The 10,852-nt window shown below is 46.7% G+C and overlaps 1 protein-coding gene across 1 annotated transcript; it reads left to right on the plus strand.

The window, feature by feature from the left end:
• Positions 1 to 1,647: 1,647 nt before the first annotated feature.
• Positions 1,648 to 9,683, plus strand: LOC124674513 (sister chromatid cohesion protein SCC4-like). Its single transcript, XM_047210557.1, has 10 exons — positions 1,648 to 2,469; positions 2,563 to 3,031; positions 4,114 to 4,152; positions 6,093 to 6,214; positions 6,506 to 6,652; positions 6,920 to 7,009; positions 7,097 to 7,221; positions 7,461 to 7,666; positions 7,810 to 7,934; positions 9,199 to 9,683. The coding sequence occupies exons 1-10, from the start codon at positions 1,801 to 1,803 to the stop codon at positions 9,385 to 9,387; spliced, it is 2,181 nt and encodes a 726-aa protein (XP_047066513.1). The 5' UTR covers positions 1,648 to 1,800; the 3' UTR covers positions 9,388 to 9,683.
• The last annotated feature ends 1,169 nt before the right edge of the window (positions 9,684 to 10,852 follow it).

Consider the following 10,852-nt stretch of genomic DNA (forward strand, 5'->3'; position numbering starts at 1 on the left):
GGCAAACTTTAACGCGCGCCGTTTTCCCGCCTCCGCTGGAGCAGCGCGGCAGCGCCCGCGCGCGGTAAACCGGCGCGTGGGGCTTTTACAGCGTCTCTTGGAGATGTAGTGTCAAATAAGGAATTAGAGCATCTCCAGTCGCGTCCCCCAAACCGTCCCCCAAAGGGATTTGGGGCGCGCCGGACAAAAAAAGCGTTCCAGCCGCGTCCCCCAAAGCCCTTTTTTGTCCGGCGCGCCCCCATTCGGTGTCCGGCGCCCCGAGCCCGTCCCCATCCCACAGGGGACGCACCGGGGACGCCGGACACAGCGAAAAGCGAGGCGGGGAGTGGCGGGGCCGACCCGTCAGCGGCACAATTAATTTAAACCTAACCGTCGCCTACCTCGCGACGGAAGTTATTGGCGCGCAGCGACGGTGCGGTTCCCGCAGAGGGCGCAGCCGACGCGTCCCGTCGCGCCTAGCTCGCGTGCCGGCGTTAATGAGCGCCACCGCTCCTCCGCCTCCCTCCGGCCTATAAAAAGGGGCGCCTCTCATCGTCCCCCTCACACACAAACCCTAGCGCCTCTCTCCCAAACCCTAGCCGCCACCATCTCTCAACAAGACTCGACGCTATGTCTGGTAGAGGCGGACCTCGCGGCCGCGGCCGTGGTCGTGGTCGTGGCCGCGGCATAGCTGAACGCTCGCCGTCGCCTTCCACGCCGCCGCCTTCATCATCGTCGGAGATGGACGTGGAGCCGGACGTCCTGTTCGAGTTCGTCCACGTCCTCAAGGGCGACCCGCGCGGCATCCGGAGGCTGCCGGACTCCTTCGCCGAGTACGTCGGCGGCGTACGCCCGCGCACGATGCATCCGCGGGAGCATTCGTGCGGCTACTGCCGGTGGATCGTCAAGGCGATCTACGACGCGCGCGGCAAGATGTACTTCAACATCGGCCGGGAGAAGTTCGCGCGCCACCACGGCCTCCAAGCCGGCTTCATCCTCGTGTTCTCCTACTTCGGCAACGGGGACATGAGCGTCAAGGTCTTCGACGAGAGGCGCCGCCTCCGGGACTACCACGTCGACAGGGACGACGACAGCGACCGACGAGGAGGACGACCGAATGAGTGTTGTTTCTTCGCAGCGAATACGTGCACGGAGGTTTCTCGCCTGTTCGCCTCATCGGTAGAACCAACAAGGGCACCATCCTCCCGCTGGATTTTCCAGTTTAGGTGATCGGGTGTGCCCTCGAGTGTTCTTTCTTAGCAGCGAACACACGAAACCTTCGATGCACGGCCTAGTTAGGTTTAGTTTCTTTGCAATATTTTATATTTGTGTCCACCATGGTTCAAACTATGTATTAGTTTGTGGAAAACCATGTTCCAAACTGTGTTTTCGTGTAAACCACGTTCCAAATTATGTATTAGTTTGTGGAAATTGAAATAAAAATGCCAGAAAAATTATTTTAAATGTTTGGGGGACGCGGCTGGGGAGCGACGTCCCCCAAACGCGGCATGAACGAAACACGTCCCCCAAACGCTCGATCCGGCGCGGTTTGGGGGACGGTTTGGGGGACGCGACTGGAGATGCTCTTAGTATAAAAAAAAATCCCGTTCCAGTACAGAGCAGCGTCGCGTGTTCCAGCCAGCACAAGCAGAGCCGAACCATTTCAGCGACCGAGCGCAAGTTCACAACACACAAACACGAGCGCGTTGAAATCGGCGGCGGCGGGATCCCTTTCTTCCTCCTTCCAGCCGACGCTTCCCACTCCCCCATCCCCAAATCTCCATGTCCTTCCCTCCCTAGGTTACCCCTCCCGTTCCCGCCATGTCGGCCGCCGCCGGGCCGTCCATGTCGGCGGCGGACGGGCTCCTCGCGCTGGCGGAGGAGGCCGAGCGCCGCCGCGACTTCTCCACCGCGGCGTCGTGCCTGGAGTCGGCGCTCAGCCCGGCGCACGCCGCCTCGCTGCTCCCGCTCGCCGAGGCCCGCGCGCGCCTGCGCCTCGCCGGCCTGCTGCTCGCCCGCTCCAGGGGGCTCGCCACCGCCAAGGCCCACCTCGAGCGCGCGCTGCTCGTCCTCAACCCGCTCCCCTCCGCGCCGCCGCGGCTCAAGCTGCTCGCGCACTCCCTCCTCGCCAACGTCTACGGCCTCCTCGGCGCCGTCCCGTCGCAGAAGCACGTGCTCCGCCGCGGCCTCGCCCTCCTCGCCTCCGCATCCGCGTCTGGCCTCCTCCCCGCCGAGCCGTCCCTCCTCTGGACCAGCAACTTCCAGGCGCAGCTCGCCTCCGCGTTCGCCGCCGAAGGTGACGCCGCGTCCGCCCTCTCCGCCCTGTCCGAGGGAGCCGCCGCCGCTACCGAGCTCGAAAGCCCACAGCTTGACCTCTTCTTTGCTGCTAACACTCTCCACGCCCATTTACTCTGCTGGGAGGACAGCACCGCCGTTGCGGATGCCGCTGCACGCGTCTCAGACCTCTGGGATGCGCTCACGGACCAAGAGGTAAACTCACCCTTCTTCATTTTCATCCCTTTCAGTTGCAGCGGGATGTAAAGTTCGTGTTTTTTATATGTGTCCTCTGCCGATTCCATGCAGAAGGAGCACTGGGTTGGACTCTTCTTCTACACGGAGCTGCTGCAGACCTTCTACCTGCTCAGGATCTGCGACTACAAGGCTGCCTCCAAGCACGTGGAGAGGCTGGACACGGCTGTCAAGAGCGAGATGCAGAGGGGCCAGCGTATTAAAGAGCTTGGTACTGAGCTTAGCGCGGTGGAGAGATCGCTAGCACAGCCCGTGTTGAAGGAGAGGGAGAGGGCGGCGCTGCTGCATAAGCAGGGGCAGCTGAAAGACCAGCTGCGAGCGTTGTGCGGCTATGATGCATTGAATGATGTGCTGGATTATGGGGATAAGTTGCTGCTGGCGCCACCGCCGATGCATGGGGAATGGCTCCCACGGACTGCCGTGTTTGTGCTGGTGGATCTCATGGTCGTAATGGTCAGCCGCCCAAAAGGCATATTTAGGGAATGTGGAAAGAGAATACAGTCAGGACTGCAGATCATCCATGGTATGTTCTGCTCAATGCTAACTTTTTTCAAGTATTGTGTGTAAGGATGACATGCTTCTAGCTAACTAGACATGTTGTATGATTCAAGACAGTAGGCACAGCTAATTTACAACCATGGGTATGAAATAGTAGCCATTTTTACTAGGTCATAGTCCTTGAGGGGTACTGATGTGTATCTTGCCTTGTAGGTGGGATGTGCTTATTGAGCCCAATGGTTAATATAGTGAGGGCTAAAATTTGTATTCTCGCCTAGGGTTTATGTGCAGAGTGTTTGCATGTTTTTTTTAATTTGAATATTTCATATAATTAACTGCTACTAATGTCAGATGAAGGTGGCTATGTCAACGCTTCAACATAAAGGGATAGGCATGTATAAATAGGAGCGGCCATGTTGATACATGCTGGGTTTGAGATACATGATGTAGTTAGTGGAAAGACCAAAGAGGGTGGGGAATGTGAATTTATTTTAAATACAAATTTAGTAACTTTGTAGAATGACTGATCTAGGTACTATTGTGGTGGTATAGCCCAGCCGTAGAAAATTACACCATTAGGTTTTATTAAACAGGTGCTCCACAAAATAAGGAAATCTTGTTGTACCTTTTACGGGCTGACCGTATTCATTTGACAACAGAGCTCTGAGCTTGTCAGGACCTTTTGAAAATATAGCCGCGTGATCTTGTATATTTTGATTATTTTCAACCGATCAGCACCACAATGTCCAAAATCGCAATAAATCCCTGCCTACCACATTCGTTGTCCTGGTATGATTCATGCAACTTGGAACACTTCAGTCCATCACTGGAAATTGCAAGGGAGTACATTGACTATGATACTGGGATGTAATGTTTGTTGAGTAACTATGGGAAGCATATGCATTGATGCATGTCAACATCCATAAGCTAATAGTAGCTTTACACACATTATTTGAACATGCATTTTTATCTTGGATATTATAAACATGATCTACTTTAGGATCTGATATGTTTATCATGTGTGTGTAAAAGCTAAAATATGTAAAAACTTGTATATTTATAAGTAAAAATTAGTGGTACTTACTGGGCATTACCATTGTTTTACAGAGGAACTATCGAAGCTTGGGATCGTGGATGGCGTGACAGGTAAATATAAGAACTTCAATTATTTTCTACGAAAACCTGTTACCATTTGTTATAGCTACATCTGTACTACCATATGCTAGACCTCTCACTGATGCATGGTCCTTGGCTTCCACACATGTTTTTACTTCATCTGGCTAAGTGACATGAACTCTTTTTTTCTAGCAACTATGCAAAGGCTTTCCATATCTTTTCAGAAAACAACACAACTAGGAGACTGCTCTTTCAGTGGCTCAAACAACACAGTCCTAGACCTTGTTTCTTTCCATCTATCTCCTTCATCCTTGATCTTCTAAGCAACCATTACAAAATTATGGCGTTAATTCTTAAAATCATTTCATTCAGGAACAACCTCAATTCCAATTTAAAAACGTTCTTAGCTGCGTTGAGTCATTGCCAGAGTTAAATGATATAACCTGCCAGTTGTCACAATTGATTCTTGTTCTGTGTGCTGGGTATGGAAGAATGAAGATAGTCCTGCTGGGGCAGCAGTGTAGCAATCCTATGCAAAGTTGGTTAATTGAGAACTTTTAGCCCCTTCTCGCGCGCTTATCTTTTTATTTCATTGTTCTTTCTTGTGTTTCATTTTAATAAAATGGAAATATACACCCCTAGATCTTATTTCAATATTTGCCACTGCCAAATAGATCATCTATATCAGTCATACCACTAATTTTGAATAAAAGCATCAACTACTTCATACAGACATTTCTTTAATCCATTGGGCTTCTTTGCTTCAAATTCATTCTATGCAAAAATCAATATCCCAATTAATATTTTCCTTCATCTGCCGATAAATAATGACCTTTCCATTGTATGCCACCAGCCCACCACTGTAACAAAACCTTACCAGTTTTTGGCATACTGCTATTCTGTCAAATCTTCTGCCTCCACTCTCGTACTCTTGCTCTGTCTTTGCTCTGCTAGGCTCCCGTTGAAGCACAAAATCCATACCACGCTATAACTGCACACTCAATTGCACCAAGACCACCCAAATTGATGGCCACGGGCGCCACATACCTGCACGAGTTCTCTTTCCTGACACCTAAGCATTGGCCTAGCTAGAATCGCTTGCCAGCAATCAAGAAGGGCAAGCTGGAGCTCCCCAGGCCTGTCCATGCTGACGTGTCATGGCGGATATACTTGCCATGATCACGTCTTCACCATCACCAACGTGGCTTTAATACAACTTCAGCCCATGCAACCTCGCCCATGTTTTCCCATGCAGATTTACATCACACCTTTCATCTCGTGCCACCATTTACTAAAATTATTTCCCTTGACAAAGTGATCATGCTAGTGCCTTTAGCGGCTCCTTCATCCGAGGCTAAATCCTCGTCACCACCACTGGACTTTTCCTTATTGTTGTTCAGAGTGTTTCTTATTGTGGTCTCCTGCACAACCACCTGACTATTTTTTTCTAATGCTCTTCCACGGAAGTTGGTACCACACATCCTGAGATCCATTCCTGGATGACCAATTTTTTTACCCATCACCATATGATCAACTCATCGAGAACCATTGGTTGTTGCGTTCTCCATGCTCGTTTGTTTGAGTGAAGTGGAAAAAGAAGGCAAGGAGACGAGTTTAGGAACGGTACATCTATAGCTCTGCTCCCAGTTAAGTAACTCATAAGAAGGAAGAAGAATACAGATGGTGGTAGCAGAATGGTCTTTGTGCAGTCCCATAAGGGTTCGACTGATGGAATTTGGTCAACTGTGTTATGGACCAGAAGGTTTTGCTACAGTAGTAGCATATAAGAGACATGCTTTTGTTTAGTGGCAGATCAGGGACCGGGGGACCTGCTCACTGTTATATAAAGAATTCCCTCAGATCTTTTGTGCCTGACAGAAAAAACTTATCTTCACCAATTGAGAACTAAATTGTTACAGTATTGTCCTCCTTTTACCTTAATCTTATCTAGTGTTTATGATGCTATGCAGAGGAAAATTTGGAACACTCCGCGATATGGACGGCTGGTCTGTACTTGACGCTTTTGCTTCAGTTTCTTGAAAACAGTGTTGCTGTAGAACTCACAAGATCAGAATTTGTTGAAGCCCTGGAGGTAAATCAACCAACATATTCATGTTTTACCAATATGTTGGAAGACTGCTTAAGGCTGCAACCATGCTTAATAAATCACTTATGAGATCATCCGTTCCAATTTGTCTGCTGCAGGCAATATATCTCATGATGCGCTGGGCTGATATATATAGATTACAGCCTTTGATATAAGCACATCTTGTCTGGTGTAGGGCCATAAATTAGGACACATATGTTTGTTTCCAAATATCAAATCTACATATCTTCTGGTTCTTTAGCTAACGCTTATTAATTTGCCTTTTTTTCCCTGTAGGCTTTAGCGCAGATGAAAAACTGGTTGACTCGTTTCCCAACGATTCTGCAAGGCAGTGAAAGCACAATTGAAATGCTAAGGGGACAATATGCGCATTCTGTTGGCTGCTTTGATGAGGCTGCTTTCCACTTCCTTGAGGCATTAAAGGTATTTCCTCCTCTCGGGATGCCACTCCACCATATTTTGCTTTGGATAAGCGCCTCTCTGCCATGACTTCCTAGTCTTCTCTCTGTATGCTGCCAAACACATCAATATCTGCACACTGGACCTCCAACTGTGCATCGTGTGACCAGTGATCTAAAGAGCATGCATTTGGAAGATACAAATCTTGATATATTAGGCCATTTAAGTCTGCTTATGTTTTGTTGCAAGCCTTCCTGGCTTTTTCTAATCAAGTAAATGAAATGATTTCAGCTGACAGAGAACAAATCAATGCAATCTATGTGCCAAGTTTATGCAGCAGTCTCCTACATCTGTAAGGGGGATGCGGAATCATCTTCAGAGGTATCAATCTTGTGTACTTGTTTATTTATTTCTGTCTCAAGCCGTCTAACAAGACTAAACATTGATTTACCTCTTTTCATTGTTTAGGCACTAGAATTGATTGGTCCTGCTTACAGAACAATGGACTCATTTGTTGGTGTGCGAGAGAAGACCTGTATCATTTTTGTTTATGGGCTTTTACTTATGAGACAGCAGAATCCACAAGAAGCACGGTAAGGACTATGCTAGTCACTAGTGAATGAGTATAACGAATGCAAATGGCAATGTCTTGCACATGTAAGCCCTGAAAAGGAAAAGTTGCATCTCCATGCTAGCTAATTTTCTGCATTATTTGTTTCTCATGGGTGTCTGCTACATGCCATGTCCTCTTTTATGTGTCGAGTGAACTCTTCAGAAGCTAACAAATATTTTGTTGATATGCTGTCAATATTAATGTTTTTATCTAATGTAGGACTCGCCTTGCAAGTGGTTTGAAAATAGCACACCAACAGTTGGGTAACATCCAATTGGTTTCTCAGTATTTAACAATACTTGGTACATTAGCACTTCAGCTGCATGACACTGGTCAGGCCAAAGAGATCTTGAAGTCATCGTTCACATTAGCGAAGACACTGTATGACATTCCAACGCAAATCTGGATCTTATCAGTATTTACAGGTATGCTATGAGGATACATTGATTTATTTATCACTCGTACTATGGTTTCGTTTCCATATGCTGGTTATTTAATTTCTTCATTTGCATGGCATGTCGCGACTGCAAATTGTGAAAGTTTGACGTTAACTGATGTCTTATTTCAGAGTTATATCGAGAATTAGAAGAGAGGGGAAATGAACTGGAAAACTCCGGGTATGCAAGTAAGAAAGAAATCGATCTGCAGAAAAGATTGACTGAAGCTCGCTCTCACCCTTTCCACCAGGAGCTGGTATGGTGCAACAGCTCTGAAGTGAACATTTGCAATTTGCAGAGTTACATTTACTTGCAGTTCATTTTATCTTTTATCTTGGTAGAAAATCCATATCAGAGGTCTTAGACCCCAAGTTCATCTAGACTAAACCAGGTGTGGGTGTGTGGCATGTGACACATAAAGAAAGTGGAGAATTGCAGTATGCTTGCCATACTTCTTTTTATTGCTCTGAAGAGCACACAAAATAGCTCCATTGTTCTGCATTAGATAAGAGGTATACAACTACCAGTCCAAGCCTCCAAGATGATCATAACACTTCTAAAACACACAATCTGGCCTAGTGTTGTCACATATAGTAAATAAGCATGCAGTTACAAGGTATACTGCTTTGTTCTAGTGAAAGAGTAGTACTAATCTATGCTACTAGTGCATTAAATATTGAATAGACCTACACCTCCTATGGAGATTTAATGCGTAGAAGCAATAGCAGCTCATCTCTTGAGTCTTGAAGCCTACAATTTGTTCACTGTAGTTCTCAGCAAGAAGGATTTCCTGTAGAGCCACTGTTTCTGCTTGCCACACTTCTTTTTATTGCTCTAAAGAGCATACAAGGTAGTTCCATTTGTTTTGCATTAGATAAGTAAGAGGTATACAGATACCTCTAAAACACACTCCATGCGTTTCAAAATAAGTGTAACATCTTTTTTTAGATACACATTAAAGTACGTCTAGATACATCTGCATCTAGACAAAGTTGTGACACTTATCTTAGAACGGAGATAGTGCAAGTCATAAAACCAACATACTATCCGTGCACAATCTGGTCAAGTGTTGTCACTAAGCATGCAGTTACAAGGTATACTGATTTGTTCTACTGTAAGAGTAGTACTAATCAATGATACTAGTGCATTAAATATTGGAATAGACCTACACGACGGTTGGAGGTTTAATGCATAGAAGCAATATCAGCTCATCTCTTGAAGCCTACAATTTGTTCAATGTAGTTCTCAACAAGAAGGATTTCCTGTAGAGCCACTGTTTCTGTATTGCTAAAGAAAACCCTAAACTCGTTTTGCTGCTAAGTTTCATTCATATTCAAGTATTAGTATAGCAGTGTTGTGGACTGAAGCATCAAGTAGAGAAGTCAGAGTCTCGTGTTGATCACCCATGTCTTGTAGAAGTCAGACAAATTTGCTGGCCCTTGCTTCGCCGAAAACACTTTTCTGGTGCCCGCTTGGAATTGCATTTTATAAAAGGAGCTCAACTTCAAATTCTTTTTCAGGTGGAGAAAGTCAGAATCGAAATCCAGCCGATGCACGACCTGATGCATCACGAAATGCCTGGCTCGGTGGCGAATGCTGACTTAGACATCCCGGAATCGGTGGGGCTGTCCACCCCACAGCCTTCGTCCGTTAGAAGGTTGATCGACACAAGCTCGGTGAGGCGCAGTACCAGGAGGAGGGTGTCGTAAGTTATATTCTGACCTGACTCTGGCCGTCTGGCAAAATGGAGTACCATGCTCCCCAGTCCCCACACAGGGCATGTTGGATACCTATAGTAGTGTGACAGCCTGACTCCCCATACAGGACATGTTGGATAGGCTATAGGTTCCTGAGTTGTTGTCTTTTTTTTAGCGAAGTTGTCTTAACTATTTATCCCTGTAGTTGTATAATCATTATTGATTCATCTGTAAACACAGCAACTGTAATTGAATGATTGAATCTAAGTGTATATGTAGAATCCACGTAGAATCCTGATTCGAGATAATTGAGAAATGCTTGCAGACAATGTTTCACCATGGACTGTTATCGAGCAGCCGAGTAAACAACCACACTCGCCCATCCATCGTACAAGCGCCAGAGCAGGTACACGCTTGTGCTGCTGGAAACTGATTTCAAATCACTACCGCTCTTATTTTCCGCGGTGATGCAAATTACAGCCTCTACTTCCTCTCAGGTGCAACACATAGTCCCTCCGATCCGTTTAAATCAACGTGAAGTTGTAAAGATCGCTAGCGTGTCTTACGTGATCTATGCGTCGATTAAAAGAGATCAGAGGTAGTAGGAAAGCAGGCTGCTTCGAAGCCTGTTCGTGAGCAAAATTGTAATGGCGAGTTCGGGTTTTCACATTCAGAGAGACCAGCAACAACAAGCTAAATGAATAGAAATAAATAAGCTTAATTAATGTACAAGCATAGGTACTCATTGTTACTTCCGAGAGTACAGTATCCCATTGAGAGCATATTCTAGCCGAGTCCTCAAACGGCGCCGGATCGAGCGTTTGGGGTGTGTTTTGTTTGTGCCGCGTTTTGGGTCGCGTCCTCCAAACATCGCTCCCCAGTCGCGTCCTCCAAACGTCGCCCCTAAACTTTTTTAACATTAAAAGACTTTTTTTTTGCATTTTTATTTCAATAAGAAAAGGAACATTCCACAAACTAATACATAATTGGAAACATAGTTTACACAAACTAAAACATAGTTTGGACTTTGGAACATGGTTTTCACAAACTAATACATAGTTAAAATATTAGAAAATGAGGAAACCTAACTAGTGTTGGCATCGCATATTTTGTATGTTCGCTGCCAAGAAAGAACACTCCCACGCACTCTCAATCACCCAAACCGAAAAATCCAGCTGGTGATTATAGCCCTGTTGGTCCCTTCGAGGAAGAACATCTAGAAATCTTCGTGCCTATTTTCGCTGCGAAGAAAGAACACTCGACGTGTTCAATCGTTCTCCTCATCGTCGTCGCCGTGGTAGTGCCGGCAACAGCGCGTGTCGTCGAAACCTTGATGCTCATATCCGCGTCGCCTAGGTAGGATAATGTGAGCACGCAGCCGGCTTCGAGGTCGTGGTAGCGCGCGAACTTCTCCCAGCCGGCGTGGAGGTACATCTTGCCGCGCCCGTCGAAGAGCACGTCCACCGGCCACCGGCAT

Source organism: Lolium rigidum, chromosome 7 (genome assembly GCF_022539505.1).
Source record: "Lolium rigidum isolate FL_2022 chromosome 7, APGP_CSIRO_Lrig_0.1, whole genome shotgun sequence".
NCBI lineage: Eukaryota > Viridiplantae > Streptophyta > Magnoliopsida > Poales > Poaceae > Lolium > Lolium rigidum.

Excerpts from the sequence above, each read along its gene's own strand:
- LOC124674513 (XM_047210557.1), top strand. The coding sequence starts at position 1,801 with ATGTCGGCCGCCGCCGGGCCGTCCATGTCGGCGGCGGACGGGCTCCTC. Across the intron at positions 2,470-2,562 it reads ATGCGCTCACGGACCAAGAG|AAGGAGCACTGGGTTGGACT; the intron begins GTAAACTCACCC and ends GATTCCATGCAG. Across the intron at positions 7,010-7,096 it reads ATGCGGAATCATCTTCAGAG|GCACTAGAATTGATTGGTCC; the intron begins GTATCAATCTTG and ends TTCATTGTTTAG.